General features: G+C 41.0%; 1 protein-coding gene across 1 annotated transcript in view; it reads right to left on the reverse strand.

The window, feature by feature from the left end:
• LOC132079133 (polycystin-1-like protein 2) overlaps nucleotides 1–20,759 on the reverse strand; it is a 35,780-nt gene extending 15,021 nt beyond the window's left edge. The window contains 23 exon segments of the mRNA XM_059481597.1: nucleotides 20–245; nucleotides 905–1,039; nucleotides 1,922–2,048; nucleotides 2,845–2,969; nucleotides 3,989–4,171; nucleotides 5,440–5,565; nucleotides 6,396–6,590; nucleotides 7,054–7,199; nucleotides 7,354–7,539; nucleotides 8,476–8,617; nucleotides 8,869–8,989; nucleotides 9,581–9,788; nucleotides 10,389–10,494; nucleotides 11,595–11,644; nucleotides 12,369–12,467; nucleotides 13,533–13,937; nucleotides 14,581–14,810; nucleotides 15,368–15,515; nucleotides 15,938–16,048; nucleotides 16,887–17,072; nucleotides 19,602–19,766; nucleotides 20,311–20,698; nucleotides 20,700–20,759. Of these exon segments, the coding sequence (XP_059337580.1) occupies nucleotides 20–245; nucleotides 905–1,039; nucleotides 1,922–2,048; nucleotides 2,845–2,969; nucleotides 3,989–4,171; nucleotides 5,440–5,565; nucleotides 6,396–6,590; nucleotides 7,054–7,199; nucleotides 7,354–7,539; nucleotides 8,476–8,617; nucleotides 8,869–8,989; nucleotides 9,581–9,788; nucleotides 10,389–10,494; nucleotides 11,595–11,644; nucleotides 12,369–12,467; nucleotides 13,533–13,937; nucleotides 14,581–14,810; nucleotides 15,368–15,515; nucleotides 15,938–16,048; nucleotides 16,887–17,072; nucleotides 19,602–19,766; nucleotides 20,311–20,698; nucleotides 20,700–20,759 (3,868 nt within the window).
• Between the last annotated feature and the right edge of the window lie 440 nt (nucleotides 20,760–21,199).

Consider the following 21,199-nt stretch of genomic DNA (forward strand, 5'->3'; position numbering starts at 1 on the left):
CCCTAACCACTTCTCTTACCTCCAGAAGTTTTCTTACAGAACAGATGATTTTTCATATCATAGTTGGTTTCATTTGGGTGATAACCATACCCCAAGTAAAGTATTAGTGGAATGTCGTGTTCAGATTCCAGGTGGATCACTATAGATGTGTTTTCTGAGATAACATTGACTTGAAAAGTGCTATAATTGCCCAGATTCAACAGAATCTTATCTTCCTGAGCTGCTGAAAGCCTTGGTAACATGATCTGTTTTTAAACAAAAAGACATAGGTTTAAATACAGAAAAGCATTTTTCTTCTTAGCATGCAGCCCACATGCTAGATTATCTTTTTTCATAACATCAGGAAATCGTGGCCAGCCAAAGTACCACTTTCAAAGTAATTTTCTTTTTCATGTCAACTAACCTCTGAAAAATTAATTTGAAATCTGTGTAGACTCATGACAAAGACTAGGGTTAGGGTTAGTGCATTTCTGAACTGAGAACTGTGATTATGACTGAGACATTGGCTGCATAAAGTGCATGTATGAATGATTCAGATGTCAGTTTATACATGGGCTAGGAAGCCAAAGAGTAGTTCAATAAATACAGTAGCTGGTTGGTGAAATCAGACTTCACATTGTGCTTTGGGATGACTGTAATCTGGAATCTATTTCCACAACCAGTATCATTCTTACATCCATTCAAAGGAAGAATAAAAGGCCTCCTTTTCAAGAAAAGACAGAAATATTTGAGATTTTTTTTTCACCACAATACAGCATCAGACAGCATCAGCCCATTATCTAATGTAATGAACACCAACAGCATCTGTGTTCACCTCACAAATGATAACACAAATGACAGTTTGTTAATGGAGAGAAGAAAATAATGGGAAAAGAGGGTGAGAGTTAGGAAATAGTGGATTTACCTCAATGTTCTCTTTGAGGTTGCTGACAGGTATGATCAAACCATCCAGACCAGTTAGACTTAGACCTCCCACTGTTCCACTGATGTCAGAACTGCTGTCACTGGAGAAAAAGGGATTCATGGCAAAGCTCACCATCTGTTAGGAGACATGAACAATCAGACAACTGAGCTATTGTCAATATTTCATTTTATTCACACCCTGATTATAGTGAAAGAATGAGCTCAGACCCAAATAGAAGTAAACTTACATGAAGTCTGCATCCACATTTTAATAAGACCCTACCTTATCTCTAAGGTGGGTCTATAAACCTTGGAAGTGATTTTCATTCTGCAATGTGTACAACAATATTTATTGTTTCCATACAGTGTGACACCTTTTTGGCAGAGTTGGAAGAGGTGCAATGAAAAAAAAAAATGTTTGCAGGGATTTTAGGGGTCTCCTGAGAGGGTTAAACCAACCAGAGAGATCTTCAGAAAATGTATTATGAAAATATGACAAGTATCTGCAATCTATTGTTCTGAGAGAAAAAACCACCATGTCCTATTTCAGATGGGGGCTGTGCTACCATCAGCACATTTGTCTCTTGCAGGATCTGAGTCCCCACTCAGGTGTTTCCTGCTGGGATGAAAGAAGGCTGCTGTGGCTTAGTTTGAATGTGATATGGACTGTGAGCTGTTGCATCCTCCTCAGAGCATAAGAAGTAAACAAACAGCAAACAGATGTGGAGGTCTTGATTCACTCCACTGCCTGCTCCTGCCATGAATGTGTGAATCAAAGTGCATGTAAGGGGCTGATGGGATGGGGAATTTAGGAATTCTGTTGTCTTTGCTGAACCAACCTCATGCAATTAAGATAAATGAAAGCTTCTTTGACCAATAATTTCAAATTTTCTTGGCATGACAGGAGGAATGACACGTGCTCGTGTGTTCATTGTGAAAGGATAAACAATTCTAAACCCATTAGATGAGGAATGTAAGCTGGATATCAAATAGAGTTAGATAAAAGCTGTTTACTTGCCCTTATATCCACAGTTTCACCATCAACTCCTGAAATATTGAGAGAGGAAGCAGGTGGGAGAGTAAAGCTGGCAGAGCTGGAATTGGAGATGTTAATGGATGTGCTATCCATGTTTTCTGTCTGCAATCTGTCCAGTTAGGGTTGGGCATAAGCAAAGCAGAATAAAAGAGAAAAAATAATAGAAGGAAAAATAACCACCAGAAAAAAACCCAAACATCAATAGCATGGACTTCATATCTACAGAGAAATCTTTCTCTCTTCAAGAATATAATTTAGTTGCAAAACAATTTCTGTCTGCCAGTAAATGCTTTGTACATGAATCTGTCCCGGATGCAGTACTCCCTGTAATGCTACCATAGAATCATCAAAAAAGGGGTGGAATTGGCACATATGGAGAGGAAGTTTTACCAAGGTGTACTTGTTGAAAGCCTTGGTTTCTGTGTGAACATGCTCTTGATTTGAATGCACAGTTTGATGTGGATGAAAACCAGGCTCTTGGGGAACAATTTAGGGATGATTATAGGGAATGGAAAATGCTCATCAGGCTCCTCAGGATTTTATTTGCTTCTGCCAAACTGCTTACAGTTCCATATAACATGTCATTTATTGGCAACTTGGAAAAGAAACCCTCAGCTGGTATGGCATGAGTTTTCTACATCATTTCAAAAGTAAGTGACTACTGCCTCATTCAGGAAATTGTAGCAAATTCTCTGCTGGTTAAAGAACACACAGCATGGGAATTTCTGAGGTGATGCTCCTGGAGTCCAAACTGTTCTTACTATCAGTCACTAACAACAGACTTGTTGCACTATTGAAATTGTCATTATGCTACAGTATTTATTAGTTCCAAACATTGTGTTTAAGCACAATGGAATTAACATTTGTAGCTCAGAAGCTTCACTGAGGGACACTGCAGCTTTTACCTGTGCATGTACATTGTGGCAGAGGGAGAGGTGAGCACTGTTGGCTCATCACCTGGTGCCTTCCCAAACAGAAGGGCACTCTGGAGATTTTCAACTGCACTCAGGAGCTGGTGTGACACTGAACTCTGAAAAATAATTGGAGGAGGAAATTTACAACAAAGGTACTCAGGATTATCAAGCTGCACATTATTTGTCATTGCTTCCATTTAATTTTGGTGTTTTACTAAGTTGATAAATGTGGTGATAAGCTTCCTAATCTCAGAGAAAATTATTCTATTGCAATTCAGTTTTTGTAATTCTCATTGTGGCAAATAAATGCCTTACAGATTTTTACTTCTATATTGTTATTTTTATAACTTCTATACATTGAAATGACAAGCATGCCATCAATCAATATATTCATGTACTTCTGTGTATTAATGCCCTTAGCTGCACATGTTAGTGTTTTGTTACTTGGAAAAGCAAGACCTAATTACATATCAGTTGTGTATTATTAGTGGGTTATTGTTGGAAAACTTGTCCAGCAAGTTTTTAAATAATATTTTGATAATATTTTCTCTCAGATTTATTTCATCCCTACTCCCTTGCAGTGATGAAATTAAAGTATGTTCAGCCCAGGACACTCACAGAGTTAGCTGTGACAATTCACATAGAGATAGGAAAGGGCAGGACAAAATAGATGTGTTGTGTCTTTCTGAACAGATAATCAGAGCTTTCTGCAAAAGTGTCAGCAGCAACCAGAGCTGCTTCAAGCTGTGAAGTAGTGGTGGCAACCATGAATATTTAATAACCTGTGGCTTCCTTGAATTATGGGGCAAAAGGAGGGGAAGGAAGCAAATCTGAAAAAAATCTCAACGTGCTTGTCATCAATTAGGGGTCAGAGCTGATGCTGTGTTCCCTGTCCTGTTCAGATTTCAATGTAACAAATCTTGGGAGGCCTCTATCATCTTCATTACAGATATCCAATGCAACATGTCTAACTGGGGAGAAGTTTCCTCTGATATTTAGGTCTATCATGGTGTCACAATGAACCTTTCCCAGTGGCAATTTAAAAATACAAGAGGCAGCAGAGATTTTAAAAACCTCCTAAAGCAAACAAATATTCACACACAGTACAGAACAAACTGGACCAAATCTAAATTACCTGCTTTGCCTCTGGCACTGAAGTGTTCCCAGCTCTGATTTCTACAGAAGCTTTAAGAACACTGCTCACTGCATTAAACAAATAGTTGGCTGCTTCCTTTAACTCCTGACCATCTCTGCTGTGCTCTGTGTTTACAGTGAGCAAGGAGGCACTGACATGTTTCAGAGTGTTGCTGGCTTCCACCTGCAGGAGAAACACAGGAGCAGTTTATATGTGCTGGCACTACAAATGACAGAAGTGACACTTGTGTCTTTTACTGAATATTGCAACATCAGTAATCTTTTGGGACTATTAGTGGGTAATGCCATTTTTACTATAATTATTTGTGCTGGGGTAATACTTCAAATGCTAATAAAGATGATATACTAGGTGGTACACCAAAATGGAGTACAGGCATGAAAAAATGCAACCTGCTTCTACAGATGTAATCCATAAAAAGATGAATAAATATGAAAGAAGTTTGTCTGTCAAACCCTAGGCAAGGATAGCTTTTAGATGTACAGTAAAGTACTAAATTAAGTTATAAATTTCTATCTTAGTGCCAAGTGCTAAGTGCCAAAGGAGAATGAGTTTTACAATTTTTATTTTGTGCCTGGATGCAGCTTTGGGACTGGGAAAACTTTGGTCAGATTTTAGCCCAGGATAGTGAAGGAGCCAGGCAAATTCACTGCAGGCTTGGACACATCCACCCCCACAGCAGTGAATGCTGAGCAGCCTTTCTGGAGGGTGAGGGCTGGATCTGAGCTGTGTTCTGGTCTTGCCAAAGTTAACCACATCCTGCTGAAATGCTCCAAGCCATTGTCTGGTTCCAACTCTATAATCCATCAGAAATCAGGACAGCTGTTTTTATTGCCTGCATATTTGGGAAACTTCCCCCAGTGACAGTTTGTTCTGTCCTGCCATGTGCTCACCCCATAACCATAAACAGCATCAGCTACTAATAATGCCTTGTTGCCAGACAAGATTCAGGAGATACTATTGTGGGACCAAGCTGCACATTTGTGCCCAGCTCCTCTGGGTGCTGACATGTTCCTTGACCATTGCCCATCTGCATTTTGTGCAGTGCCAGGATCAGGGATGAATGAATGTGGGCAACTCTAGAAAAACCCTCTTGGGACAGTTCTTCTTCAGGGTTCTAAAAGTGCTTTACAGGAGAAAACATGCACCCTGACATGTTTCTGACTAAAAGTTAAGGATTCTGTCTCAAAAATGTATGATAAATGTAATGGTCATAGCCTGGGTTGTAGAGATTGCTGAGACAATATCTGAGACTTGAATTTACTTACTCTAGACAGAGTCAAAATACTGCTGGTCAAAATACACATACTGGTACAGTTGAAAAAATGGGTAAGAACAGATAATTATAAAGCACTGAAGCTCTTCCATGGTCAGTGGGATAATTAGAGTCTCTGCTATTAGTGTGAGGAAATATAAGATGAATTGCTTCTTACCTGTGCTGAGACAGACAGCTCCTCACTCCTGTAAGTGATTTCTTTCAATACCTCTGACATCTTCAGAGCAGTCTGCATTGATGTTATGTTAACAACAGAGAGAGTTGTCAGCATCAGCCCTCGGAGCTTGGGATGAAAAGGGATAATTAGGCAAAGGAACAAGATGCTAATTAGGCTGTGAAAGTAGTGCTGTATTTGACAGCCAGGCTTGCTGTAAGTTATGCAGTAGAGTAAGACTCCACAACAAGGATCATTTGAGCTCATATTAGCTCTGCTGACAAGATGCCACTTGCCCTAGTAATTACATAATCATGAGTTTTATGTTACCTCCCAGCACAGAGAATTCATACACAACATCCATTAAGAGCAAGGAGAGTTACTTGTGAGAATTTGTACTAATGTATGTGAATTACTGTGTAAATGCCACTTGCAGAGAAAGCAGAGCCATGTGTGATTGATGTTATTCAAATAATGAATCTTAATTGAAGGATGCATTCTCTAGATCTCTTCATCTGAGACACTCAAAGCACTGTACAAATATCAGCTTGTGACTGAAGCATCAACTGGTGGCTAAAATGGACTAAAGAAAATTACCTGCCATCTAGTGCTTTTGGGGGAAATTAGATAGGATATTTATCCCTATGGAGATGCCATTTTATTGATATTTGATATTTAAATTGCTTGGGAAAATTAGGTTTAGTTTAACTAGTTCAAATTAATGAAATAACAATTGAGAATTAACTGTTTTACTGATGAATGATAAAACAAATAATTTATGTAGACAAATAGTGAAAACTAGCTGAGACCTGTGCCAAGCACTGAGACAGATGCTAGAAACTTGAAACCTTCATTGATTTCAAGTTGGTGATATGTGAGCTTTTTATTACACAAGAACTGTCAAAGAATATGAAGAGTCCATTATATGACATTTTACTGCAAGAAAGTGTATTGCTGACCTCTTTTCGTGTGTCTGTCTGTAAAGACATGTTAAAACTTTCCTCTTGGATCTGCTGATTAAGGACAGATGTGACTGACTTGTACAGCTGGAAGAGACTCATGCTGCTGTTCCCATCTTTTAGGATGGTGTTTGCCTTCTCAGATACCACAGCCTGCAGGGTCAGGTTCCCATCCATCACATCTGCAGGTCCAACCTGGTGAAGGAATGAGATATGCTCTCAACATTGCCAAGGCTGTTACAATTTTCTTTGAACAGCTTCCATGATCATCTTAATGACAGCCTAGATAGGGGTTCATGTTCCCCATTTTAGATGTTTTATTTTTAATGGCCTGATAAGGATCTCCTTACTGTGGCACTGGGGAAGAAGCAGGAGGCTTTTGGGGTCTACACAGAGTAATTCCAGACTCAGTAAATAGGCTTACACTGCTCAGTCAATGTACAAACAATTCTTATAGGCTTTTGTTCTAGAAAAAAAGGCAGTGGAAGATCTTTTGACCTTGAGCACACAGAGAATAGCCTCTGTTAGGTAGAAAAATGGTGATTATGGCACATTCAGAAGGAAGTAGTACATCTAAAGCAGGAAGAAACTCCAAAAGTCAATTATGGGTTAGTTATCCACTTGAGAGTTCTTGAAACTAATTAATTCTACTGTGTACCTTCACTGAAGCATTTGTTTGAACTGTATCACCAAAGTTGTTGCTAACAATAATTTTTACATGTACAATAAAATCATTTTCCTCTTCTCCAAGCGGAAGATAAACTGGGAAGAGTTCAGGATCCGGGCTACAATCCAGGAGAGAATCTGAAATAGGAAAGAAGGGGTCAGGGACAGCACAGAGACACCTCCTGCTCTTTGGGAGCAGGAGACTCAGGCCATGTTCACTCGTGAGCAAAGCAGGGCGGGTTGTGCCTCTGCTCTTGTCAGGAGAAGCCAAACACTTGGCCTGGGGACTTACCTGGTGTCACATAGAAGCAATAGGTGAGCTGCCTGCCAGGGCTGGCAGAGCCGGGAGCGCTGCAGGAGACTCTGAAGGCGGTGAGCACCGAGCCGTGCTTGGGGCTCAGGGCACAACTGGGGGCTGCGGGCGGGGGCGCGGTGCTCAGCAGGAACGTGCGCTCCCCGTAACCTCGCTGGGTCCTGGCTGCGAGGGGAGGGAGCAGGAGTCAGGCAGGAGGGAGCCCAGCAGAGCCTGGGGCAGGTCTGCACCGAGCCCACCCAGCAACCGGGTCTGCATCGAGCCCACCGAGCAACCGGGTCTGACCGAGCCCACCGAGCAACCGGGTCTGACCGAGCCCACCCAGCAACCGGGTCTGCATCGAGCCCACCCAGCAACCGGGTCTGCATCGAGCCCACCGAATAACCGGGTCTGCACCGAGCCCACTGAGCAACCGGGTCTGCACCGAGCCCACCGAATAACCGGGTCTGCACCAGCCCACCCAGCAACCGGGTCTGCACCGAGCCCACTGAGCAACCGGGTCTGCACCAGCCCACCCAGCAACCGGGTCTGCATCGAGCCCACCGAATAACCGGGTCTGCACCAGCCCACCCAGCAACCGGGTCTGCATCGAGCCCACCGAATAACCGGGTCTGCACCGAGCCCACCCAGCAACCGGGCTGCCTGTCGGGCACACAAACAGCAGGCTGGGCTAACAAGCAATTAAATCCTGCTACTGAATCAACCATAACACAAAAGAACAATTTCCAGTATGTGATTGACTGCATTATAAAGCAAAGTGCTACTATTTGATCAAGCATTTAGCATAACTTTGTTTCAGGTGAGCCTTAACAAAGTTATTGACAGCTTGGAGTGAGATAACTGAATTTCTCCTGCTGTGCAACACCCCAGAACAAACTTATCTCCTCATTATTTTAAAGAACTTGTATATAAAGTAACACTTTCAACTTGTGGACTAATTGACCTGCATATTTGTCTGTGATGCTATGCATGTGTGACATCAATATGATGTCATGTCAGCAGAGATTATCTGCTATGCATGTGTGACATCAATATGATGTCGTGTCAGCAGAGATTATCTCAAAGGACTCTGTAAACCCTAAAAACCCTGTTAGACCCTACCTGTTACTTTAACCTGAAAAGCTTCTCCCTGTGCCTGCAAGAAGGAGCTGTTCATTCTCAACGTGGATGAGTTGCTTTGAAGCAAATTCAAAGAGTGCTGCTGGAAACCAGTCAGGCCACAGGCTAGAGGGAGGGTTGTAGGCTGGAAAATCAGACAGGAAAGAACACATGGCAGTAGAGGCTTTTTGCTGTTCTTTCTGTTGTGATTTATCAGAAGCAGGGTGGCAGTTTGGTGCCCTTCATTGTAATCCCTCCCAATCCAGGCACCCATTGTCTCATTCTTCACTAGTATTTTTTAAGCATCACTTGACAAAATACCCCTCTGAGGCCATATGGCTTTGTGGATATTTATTTGTGTCAGTGCAGTATTTCTGACAAATCTGGTGCTCTCACCTTGTTTTGGAATGTATTATCTAAATACCAGTTATAATATATGGCCTGGGAGTCCTCCTGTCCAGAGACACTCAAAACAACTTCATCACTAACATTCACTGGCTTGCAGTTTGCCTCACACCTGCAAGGAAGTAAAATGGGAGTTACACATAGTATGAGATGTCTAGGAGAAATTTCACACATATCTTGTGGCATTTATTCTGTTGTTTCAACAAGGTTGATACATTGAAATCTCCAACACTGAAGTGGGGTCAAAAACCCTAAGTGGTTTTCAGAAGAATGTACTTCAGTTTGTAAAAGGATTGTGTTCAAAAACATGGATTAAAAAATGCAGCAAGACTTATTTGGTCAGTATTTTTTATAATGGTAAGGCGCAAATGGATTTAGAACAATAAGTTTTCTTTACTGTGAGGGTGTTGAGGCCCTGGCACAGGTTGCCCAGAGAAGCTGTGGATGGACCATCCCTAGAAGGCCAGGCTGGATGGAGCTCTGAGTAACCTGATCTAGTGGAAGGTGTTCTGCCCATGACTGAGGGGTGGAACAAGATGATCTTTAAAGTCTCTTCCAACCCAAAGCATTCTGTGATTCTAGTTCTCTATGATTCTAAAAGTACAATACTACTTTATTATCATTATTATTGGAAACTGTGGCCTTGCACTATGCTTGTGCAGTAATAATATTAACCTGTGAATATCAGGGTTTAAAACCAGACCTGATTTCCAGTTGCAGTTCCTGTTTTGCAGTCACATAGAGACATTGCTCATCCTGCCTCTCTTCACTGCCGTGGTTTTGGACAGTGATCCTGACAGTCACTGCTGATTTCGGAGGAGGAAGGCAGGAAGGTGGGATTTGCACCTCACTTTGGTTGATTAGGATTATCTGTTGCTTCACACATTCATTCCAGGCAGGCCAGCAAGCTCCTGCAGAAACATTTCCTTTATGGTTAGAACAGCAGCCTATAAAGGACTTTCCTGCCATGAGTTTCAAAGAGCTTTAGAAACAAGTTTCTTGAACGCAATTTAAAGAGTTGGTAATCTGGATTCAGAGTACAGGCTTTTCCAAAGTCATGTATGAGGTCAGGGATAATTATGGGGATAGAACACAGATGGCCTGAATCCCAATTCTGTTTTCAGCCAGAAATGTGTTTGCATCATGTTTAATGTTAATATTTGCTGGTTTATTGAGACACGGGTACTTTGCAAATGCCTGTGTAAGTCACTTGGGATTAGTCCTTGGCTATGAGAGAGAAGCTTAGGACAGGTAGGTCTTGAAAAACTGAAAAACTGAAACCTTTGGGAGAAGACAAAGTGGAGTACTATGCCATATTATATACATAATTAGTTTGGTCCCAAAACTAGGGTTGGGTAAAAGGAAATTCTTCATGTACAGTGAGTAACAAACTTTAAAGCCAGAAAATGAAGCATTCTTAAGTCAAATTTTTAACACTGGATCTGACACAACAGTGAGTTTGTTACTCATCAAGTAAAACTTGGGGAAAAAAGCTCAGGAAATGCACAAACCACAGGTCCAGAGAAAACTGGAATTATTGTTGTTGTCTGGCCAGCTAAGTGTAACAGTTGTGAAAGGATCCACGTGGCGACTCGGTTTAATATATATTTTGTGATCCTAAATAAGAAGTAAATGCATCAGTTAGAACACAAACATGAATAAACACATACAAATGTTGCTTCTTTATAATGAAAAAGGTCTGAAAGTTTATACCCCAAATCACTGGATGCAGAGTTGTAGTTTATATGATCTTTGTCTTAGCAGAGGTAGTGTGGCAGTAGAAGCAATGGGAATAGAAGAAGATGGCACAGAAAAATTGTGTGGCAAAATTCTCCCAAATGCAGAATTGGTTTAGGAGTGCAGCTCCCATTTTCAAAACTAGGTACTTAGGAAATCAATTCCTATTAAACCTTCACATCTGGACTAAGACTTCTAACCCTTGAACAACCACTTGTCTTCTGGTGCATTCCTTTTTTATCTTAATTGGATACATTGCAGCTATAAACAAAGAGGAGAAGGGGTAGCTGAGTTTGTCTTTCTGTGTACCAAACTGTGATAAACTTGGGTGTGGATTAGATTTATATTCCTCTGATGCAATATATTTTTACAGGCAATCTGTAAAGCATGACGGCTTCTTGTGAAGCAGTATATCTCCCATAGCAGATGTCTGTCTGCTAGTGTTACTGTTAAAAACTAGACTTTTAACATGATTAAATATTCTATCTGGCATTTTTATTATTTAAATTTGGACAGCTGCTAGCAATTGGTTTATCATTAACTTCTTAGTTTGCCAAAAACTGGGAGATTTTTCATTGCAAAATAATTTAAACACTCCAATACAAAAGCAGAAAACACTTGGGAATGATATAAAATATATTAAACTCTACTTGAAGGATCACTTTCCAGAGAGAGGTTTACATTAGTCAAGTGGATGAATTAAAAATTCATCTAAACACATTTTAACTTCCAAAACTGAATTGTTGTAAAAAGTTCATTTTCTTTAATCTTTTTTTATACATTGTAGATGGAATGCCTGTAAACACATTTGTCTCCAAGACTTGTGGTATAGATTTTGTGTTAAACCATATGGAGCACAGAACATCTAGTCCATAATTTACTGTGCTGCAAATGCTTCTTTTCCCTGTCTTATACAGCACTTTCACTGGTAAGAAAAATCTCTAAGTAATTTTAAAGAAAAGTCCTTGAATAATACTTACATTTTTCTTTGGGGTATTTGTTTTGTAGCTGCCTTCTTCCTTATCAGAATCTGTTTAATGCAAAAAAGAACAGAATATTTTAGTGCTACCTGTAAAGCTTTCAGACATCCTCAGTGAATATGACTTAAATCCACAGGATTTGATTTGTGACAGTGTGAAAGATGGGGCTGTAAGAATCAGACTCCCTCCAGAGCTGTGACAAAGAGCACAGTCAAATGGGTAAAATGGTAACAACAAACTCATCACAGACTACAAAGGGATGATCCTGATTCTTCAAACATAATGGTATAAATCAAAATATATCCACAGAAGGTGGTGGAGTTTCACTGATGTACAAAGGAAAATTGATGGAAAGCACTGGAAAACTTTCAATACAATTAGTGCTGAGGTTATTTTATTTCTGGTATAATCTGCTCTTGTAAATGTAAGGATGAGCCATCTAGAAGCCATTAGTGACAGCAATTTATGAGACTGCTGTGATGCAAATATTTTCTGGTTTCAAAGCTATGTCCCAAGCCATAAACTTCACTCATCATTTCTAGGACAAACAGCAAATGTGCAATGTGTTACATATACAGAGTGATGCTAATTTATGACTACATCAAAGTCAGGGAATTTGCCTTCATCAGGAAGAAGCGTCCACAAAAGTTTTCAGCACTGTTGCTGGAAGAAAAGCAATTACTACATGCAAACCATAAACACTCCATGAAATGCTCTGATTGCAAAAAGACACTTCCATGGTGAAAACCAGCACTGTCAGATTAATGTAATTACCTTCTTTATGGGAGCTGTTTGCCAACACAGTGATGAATCCAAGATCCAGACTCATGTTTGAGAAGTCATTCATGGCCACCACTTTCACTAGATAAGTACCTAGAGAAGGAAAAGGGCCAGTTAAGAGTAGCAGTGAGCCCAGTCCAAAGGGTTTGTAAAGAAAATCCCCTTCTTTTCTGTTAAGAGTTTTGAGGGGGGTTTCTGATGGGTGTTATCTGCTGAAAGGCTTTTCCTGAAATGTTTTTCCCCTTTATCTCAACTTCTGAATAACTCAGCTGCCCTTTTCCTAGCCCTTGTCATGCAGTTCTTTGTCAGCTGACTATGATATCACACAGGAAACTAGAGGTGTACAAACACTGGAGGCCAAATGAGTTTAGGCATCTTGAGACAGCAGTTATCTTGTTTGAAAATTTCTGCCTATGGGGAAGGGATGTTCAAATGGGTACAGGGAGAACAAATAAAACTTTAATATTGAATAATTTAAAAATATGAAATGAAATCATAATTAGCTTCTACTGTTCCAACTTTGGCATGGGGCTGGAATAGCTCATTAGAGGTGGAAACTTTTTTGTCTTCTGCCACTGTTAATTAACTCTTAGGCACAATCTGCCTAATTCCACATTTTAAAGGCTTTGACTCTGTAATAATGGAAGGATAATATTACTAAAATGTTTATTCATAATTAACTCCTACAAAAGATATGTGTTGGAAATGGACATGCAGAAAAACTCCCCTTTTCTTTGTCATCTCTACTGAGAACTTCTCAGATTATGAATTACTTCAGTGTAAAATGCAGAGCAGTCTAAACTTGAAACATAATGAACAAATAGGAGGAAAACACTTTGCTATTCAAGCAAATGTCCTCATTTGTACTTCAATCAGATGGTGCCATGAAAAAATAAACCCTATGTCTCTTTACTGTGTGTTTTCCATTGCAAGAATCAGGTGAAGCCTTGCTCTGACTCTGCAGAGCAGAGCCATTTATCTGCTTCAATTTTAGCTCACTTACATAGGACTGTGCTGTTCATCCTGCTCTGCAGACTTTGAGCAGTCAGAAAAGCTGTCAATTCAGCTGTGCATTACTGTCCCCTAGCCCAGGATGCTGTGACTCTTTGTGTGGCCTGTGCTGTCCTGGAAGCACAGGAGGCGTTGATATTTCCGTACCTTCCCAGGGCACGGGAACGCCGTACGCCCGCGGCTCCCCACGAGGGCCGTCTGCTTTGTGCCACTGGCTTTGGTTGGATCCAATCACCTCAAACATCAGCTCCTCTGGGGCACCATGGGACACAGAGACATTCACCTCCAAATCCTGCCCCAGCTGCAGAGTGTGGGAAGCCACTGCAGCCTGAATTCCAGACACTGGCTCAATTAAATGAACAGCAATAGTCGCAGAGATCTGCGATGCCAGCGTGCTCCTGGATGCTCGGATCTCCAGCTGGTGCATCCCTGGGCCTATCAGCTCCTGAGAGGCCCTGCTGAGTGTCAGGTTATGGGGGACAAAGCCTTCCTTTGCACTGGATTCACTCAGTGTCATGTTATCTGCTAGCACACTGTAGGTTACTCCATCGCCTGCAAAAACACAGATGAAAATTTCTCACAGCTTGTGCAACAGGCCAACATGTTCCAGCTGCTTTGTGCAGCATTCCAGTGTTTATACAGGAGTCACAAGAACACTGCAGCAATGCAGTCATTTTTAATAAAGTCACTTAAGGTGACTTAATGCAAATCTATCGTGTGTTTTCTGCTGGGAATGTTTTGAGAAGAGAATTCAAACATACAATACTGATTTTTAATTTTTTTCAGCACATATGTGGCTTCCAGAACTTGAAGTGAGAAAGAAATGTACACCAGCAAATGTGTCCAGCTCAGAGAGGAATCCTCTTACTCTAATCAGAGGAGCATTTCCATAAATTTCTAACTTCAAAAATAGAAATATTCTGACAGGCATCACATAGATTTTTGTGACTAAAGTTAAGCTTGTGCTATCAGCTTTGCCAATAGGAAAAAAGGGTTTATACTCATGCTTTAGGTGGTGAAATATCTCAGAGAAAGGACCCCTCCAAGGGAGGTGAGAGAATACAGGAATACAATTAGCGGGAAAGCATTAACTAAAAAGAATTATTATTTTGCATAATGACAATCCTGTTTCTATCCTAAGGATAGCAATAATATTTATCCTTCCCTTTAAACGATGCAGAGAAATGATGCTCACCTGCAGTGAGCTGAACCTGGATCCAGAGCAGCTCCCCATAGAGCGTTCGGCAGCAGGAGCTGTTCCCTGCCTCGTGCTGGCTGTAGCACCCGGTGATGCTGAGCTGCTCCTCCTGCTCCTGAACCGTCACCTGCCTCTGGGCCATCACGTGCCACTCGCTGCTGGTGCACTCCACAAATACACTGAACTCCCCAGGAGAGGAGTACCTGTATGTGAGGTTGCTGACCAGGCTAGAATAGAAAGATAACTTGTGAAAGACCATCCTGGGAAGTCCTTCACGTTACATGACAACACTTCCCCAAATTTCATTCATTCAAAATGTCATTCCTACCACTAAGATGAAATCTGATTTTTAAATCCAGCAGAAAAATGTTTGATCGATTAAAAACAGGATTTCTATGCAGTTAAAATAAAAACTACAGAATGTCCTTGTTATATTTTGTTATAAAAAAACCCACCTCTTTAAACTTAAAGAAATAATATTTGCTTGTAGTTTGGCAATTACTGACATGTTTTCAGTAACTCTGCATCTTAATATTTGGAATAAATAGTGTTGAAAATAGGAAACACTTGTTATAATAGAAGTAAGATTGTGGTTGGCAACTTAATATAAAATTTTGTATTGATTTCTAAACAGGTTTTTGCAGAATCCAAATCTCTCATAGGTATGTTCTATTATTGAGCTATCTAGTTTTTAACATCTTATTTATGAGACTTTGCACATTCAATAAAGTGCAAGCAATGAAATGTACTGCTTGTCTGAAGAGAAATGAAGGCTACATCTTACGTTAGAGGGTAGTAAGGATCAATGGTGTGACCATCTCCAGTGCTGATGGTACAGGAAAGGTTCCCAGAGTACGGTGACAGCAGCCAGATCAAAGTGACTGTGATATTTTCAAAAACAAAACATGTGTCTTTCATAACCAGCTGCAGACCTGCAAAGCAGAATCACAATTCAGTGCCACTGTTTGTCTACTTTCCTTACAAAATTCAATTTATTTTCAGGCATTGAGAGCCAGCCTGCTCCAAACCACAGCTGGTACTGTTGCTAATTTGTGTGCATTAGTGGTGTGACAGGGAGCTGATTCTTTTCCATGACTAGTAATCAAAATTATTGTTGGAACATAATTTCATCTAAATATGTTTCATGTGTCTGAATTTCTGGGCTTTGTATTCTACCCAGAACCCTCAGTTAGGACAGGGAATCTACATTTTTTTGCCTATTTTCAGTGATCACCACTATTCCAGTTTCTTCCCTGAGGATGGAACAGTGATTTTTAAGATAAATATCCGTGGTCTCAGTGTTACAGCACAGAACAGGACAGGCTTCTTGTGTGGGCATCCCCCTCCCTCTTACCTTCCTTGCAGTGGTACTGAATTGACAAATAGCTTCCCAAAGCTGGACAAGGCTCTCCAAAGAAAGTGCCATCTGCTGCCACCTGGCAGGCCTGCAGCCCGTGACACTGGCCTGCAAAGGGAGCATTTCAGATCAGCACGTGGCTCTTCCTTTACTGCCACAACAGCTCACAGGAAAGATGATTGAGAAACAAAAAGGATCTCTAGACAAATTTCCACATCACTTTGCCTTTAGTGTGCTGCTTATTTTGTGGCATTTCTTAGCAACAATTAATTTTATTGGAACAAAGCTGAATTTGAAAAGGTACCCAAAAAAGGCTTTTGTGTTTTGTTGAATTTTGGCTGGAAACCCTAAGAATCTCCCTGGGGACAGGCCACAATCACTGTTTAGTATCCAAGCCCTTGGCTGCAGCAGGGTGGGTGCCTGACACATGGCAGGGAGCAGCAGGTCCCTCCTGCCCTCATGTCCCTGTGGGTGTCAGCCTTGTCACCCCTCCTGCTTTGGAGTTAGGTTTGTTTGGATGTGTTGCCTTCCACCTCTGTCAAACCTTGTGTATCCCACTGAATTTGTCAAGGAATCAGTGTGTTCACGTGTTTTCTTCCTACATTAAGAGGAGCCAGCCACACCCTTGTCAGGCACACCCCTTGCCCTTCATTTGCTCCTCCCCTCCTGTCAATCCTTGCTCTTCGAAAAAGTCCCTCCTTTAGCTCCTCCTCTGAATCATCGCTCCTCACAAAACCCCTCCTTTGTGTGTGCACACATTCTCCTTTCCATCCAGCCTCCTGTAGCAACCTCCTCCCTGTCAGAAGTTCTCTGTGATTCCCTTCATTTTAGGAATAATCCACTTTCCCATTTGCAAACTCTACTGGAAAAAAGATAAAGTATTCGAGGCACGAGGAACTTTGGTCCATGCCCTGTGTTTCTAATAAGCAATGCTGTGAGATACCACCTGCTACTTCATCCTTGACACTGAGCCAGCTGCAGCCTTCATCTCTCTCAAACTGCAGAGGAGTCTCTGACACACAGTAGTGAGGGGTCTTCCTCCCATAGAAGCTCTCTTCAATTTGAATCACTTCTCCTGATCCACACTGTACAGTGGCATTGGAATTATCACAAGCGATGCTCTGGTCAGATTCTAATAGGAGATAAAAACCCCAAATATTACCTTTTTCAATTTCTGAAAAATTCTGTTACAATCCTACTCCATGTCCATTTTGTTTTGTTTGTCTTTCTTCCCTTTTCTCCCTTTTAAGCGAAACAATTAAAAAAATTACAAAAGAGTCAAAATTAATAGATTTATGTTTTTACTGCATTAAAACATTGAGGATGTTTTCAATAAGCAAAAATATTTTAATTATAAAAATAGATAGTATTTTGTGAAAAACTCTTAGCATTTGTCTGACCTGAAATACTGGAAGGTTTAAAGTTGCTCCTCACTTCCGAGAGAGATGTATGGATTGCATAATATTCAGGTAATTGCTTTGGAGAATAGTTTGCATATTAACTATGGGAGTTGATCCCATTTCTGCCACAGAGGCTCCTTTGTTCCTGTGTGATATTTGACTGACTTCATTCAGCAGGACTGCTCAGATGGGTAAGGTCATAGCTCTAAGTACATACACCTCATTCTTTGATTAATCTGGGACAGTTAATTATCTTTCAGAATTCTTAGTTTCATGTAGTAATCAGGCTGCTTAATACCCTGAAGAGGAGGATGTGAATAACTGCTCTCATATGGGAGTGTTGCAAAAGGATGTTTTTGTTTCAGCTGTTTCAGGTTTAAATACATTGTCCTCCCGTTGTTGTTTGGCTCATTCCCCTCAAGTCCCTTGATTAACAGTGCCAGTGTGTGCACACTGCAATAATTGTGTGCTATTGTTATTTAAAGGCTAAAGCTAAGCCTGGCTGTAACTATAGCAACATGATCAGTTTGCAGATTAGAGCTCTCTAAATAAGCTTGAAAAATAACTTGCTGGTAAATTCTAGTATGGACCATTATCTAATGCCTTTTTTTTGTTCTCTATATGCAGGTTTCTCACAGTATTTGCTGTTGTCAGCAACTTTTACATGGAAAGATGGACAAAACTTGGTCTGTGTGTAGGTAAAAAGCCTACTTTGATACATATATATTTACTATAATAAACTGCTAAACTACAGAACACCAAATGGCAGAATTGCCTTGATCTGGTCTTGGTTTCTTGGGCAGTGGAATGATGAATGTAGTGTAGGATATTGCTGCTCTTTGAATTTAATGGGCTCTCAGTCAGATCCTATGGTAACAGATGATAGTTTCCTTACAAACAGACAGTTGTCTACTGTGGCTGTAATGGAAAAATAATTTTAGTCTGTTTTTGCTAGAAAAATAAGCTTAAGGGATTGTGCTGTCTGCCAGTTTCCTCTCCCCCAGTCATTTTTAATGTTAGTCATCTTCAGCTAAATTTGATGTATAAAGTTCCAACACCCTAAAATTTCATGAAATGCAATATCTAGGGAGAAGAGAACGAGCTACATCAATACCATGGACGTGGAATTCAAGTGACCAGCACATACAGCTGGAGCTCTGGAGCAGCTGTGGGGAGGGAGCTGAGGTAGTGAAAAGTATTTGCAGAGGTGGGACCTGCTGGGATATGGAGGTGAACTGAGAGTGCTGAGGAGAGTAGGGAGGGGATGTGGAGCAGAAATTCTGGATAGGAAACAAAACTTCATTAGCTTTGCTTATTGCAGAACAACTTGTTATTTCTGTCAGTAGTAGCAGACTGCTGGACAGGGCAGCAGCAGTTCTAGGGCTTGTGGAAACCTGTACTTGCATACTTGATTGGATTTTATATTAGTGAGCCCACAGCCAGACTGTCCTTCCAGTGCTTGTGACCCCAGTTCCTGCTGCAGTTTAAAGTACTCCTTTGCAAAGTGGGAGGAGCACAAATTCCCCTCATATCTATATGTTTAAAGGGATGATATTGCCAGCATTCCTGTCCAGAACTGTTTGTTCCAAGTCACAACTTGAGTGACACAATGTCTGTGGATTTTCTGTCTGAGCACAGGAAGTACAGGTTCCTGTCTGCTTCCTTAACCTGGGAAAACCTTGAACTTCACATGGTGGAAGGGTCTCAGAAGAAACAAGAAAAACTTGTTCTCACTTTTGCTCACTCCAGGCTGCAAGGAGTGGTGCCTCTGGAAGCCTGCCTGTATTTTTGCTTCAGTTACAAATGGAAATGATTCTGGCACACACCAATGAGTGTTTTTGTGGTACAGCCATACGGGTCCTACGTAGCCCAGGTATTATGGTCTTGTGGGAGTTTATTCTTGCAGCCATGCTTTAACATAGCCAGCTAATGTCCACTGAAGATGTGGATAGCTACACATTACATTCACTCTCAGATCCATTTCAATTTTATCAACCCTCTGCTGGAACTGTGGGCCTTAATGTCTGGTTGCTGAGCACCTACATCTCCCAGTGATTTGTGGGTTCTTCCTTCTTTGGATCAGGTCTTTATCAGCACATTGGGAAAAGAGCACCTGCTGGGGTTATATGACTTTTTGCTTGTTCACATTTAGAAAGATTCATGAAGTTATTTCCCAGCCACTTTGATAGCAACAAGGCAATTTATGCCCCATTGTGATCACAGCACACTCACTTCACTGTTCCAGCTGTTGTGTATCTTACCAAACTCGCAAATGAAGTCAAATTCCTGGCTGCAATTTTCAGTCACACCCCACTGATACTTGGCATTCTTCAGGATGTACCCACACATGGATGAGAAGGGAGATGGCTGATCCTTGTACCAGTTACTGTAGATGATACTTGAAGTGTCCAGCCAAGTTATTGACCCTGCAAACAGAGAAATTGTGTCCTGAATGTTTATTTTCCACAGTAACACAATTAGAGTCAGAGCCTGCAGAGCAGGATTGTAGCCCTGCTCCTACTGAAGCAGAGATGGTTTAGGCTGGGTAATGATCTTCAATTCCATTTTGTACTGAACCTGATACAATCATGAAAGGATACACTGCCATTTCCACCTGTGCTCCCAGCCTCCAGACTTCACCATTTCCCTTGCATCACACCTTGCAGCACTTCCTAGTGGGATGAATTGGCTTCCACTGGAGACCTAACCCAGCACATTTGTTTCACTGGTTCAGCAAGCTGCTCTCACTCACCATGTGTTCACACAACCACAAGATCCAATGGAAAGGATGATAACATGCAACAAGGAAGTGAAGCAGGCAATTAAACATCTTAATATAAATCTGAATATACAGCAACAAAAGAGGCTTTTCAGCAGATATCTACAAAGGGACTTACTGCATTTTTTACCACGTTAAGAAAGCATCATGAGCTGGTACAATTTTAAAGATGTGATTTTAAAAACACTTACCATCAGCAGTTTCATTCAGCAAGGAGTTGGAGATCAGTCCTATCCACCATTCCTGATCCTCAGCAATATGTTTTTGCAAGAACTCTTGAGTTTCTTCATTCTGAATAAAGACAAGATGCCCTCCTCCTCTCTCACACCAGCTCTGGGCACCTGTGAAGGTTTGCTGGAGTCTAACAAACTCATAGCATGAATGGTTGAAAGCTTGCTGGTACTTTGAACAAGGTATTCCTTCTTCAGTTGTTTCCTCCACAGCCAAACTCATGGCAAGAGAAATCAGAAGTGTGACCCCCAGCCACATTCTCAGCCCAGTGCTGTGCATTACACTGATCTTGCTTACCAGGACACCACTCTTTTTGCTGCCTTCTTCAAAAGCTTGAGATGTCATCCTTTCATGTCATCAGCATTCTCCTTCCTCTTTGCTGCTTGCCACAACAGCAGCAATAGAGCATGGGACAGAACAGAACTTCTAATATATAATTGTGATTGTGCCTGGGGGGTGTTGTGCTGATGCTGAGGCCCTGCACTGACCCTTGTGAGCTCCATTGTACAAATGTCACATCCCATGTGAGATCAGTTTGAGGAGAAGACATGAAATCATTGCTTTCCTTGTAAGCAGAGAAGATAAAGTTGATATATGCTACTGTTGGACATGTGGAAAAGTGAGATAAAGCTCCTACATCAAAGGCTTCATTGTGTGAACATTGAAGCTGGGGGGTCTTTACAACAGCAAAGAGATAAAATAGTGAGAATAAAAAAAAGAGAAAGGGAGTTGTGAGATGAGAAAACTCACTGCTTCTCTAGATACATTTAATTAGTCTGGATTGTTTTGTTTTTAATAATTATTGAGGTGCCTCTTTTAGATGCTAATGCAATGTCTATAATTACTGTA

This window comes from Ammospiza nelsoni, chromosome 13 (assembly GCF_027579445.1).
Source record: "Ammospiza nelsoni isolate bAmmNel1 chromosome 13, bAmmNel1.pri, whole genome shotgun sequence".
Classification (NCBI taxonomy): domain Eukaryota; kingdom Metazoa; phylum Chordata; class Aves; order Passeriformes; family Passerellidae; genus Ammospiza; species Ammospiza nelsoni.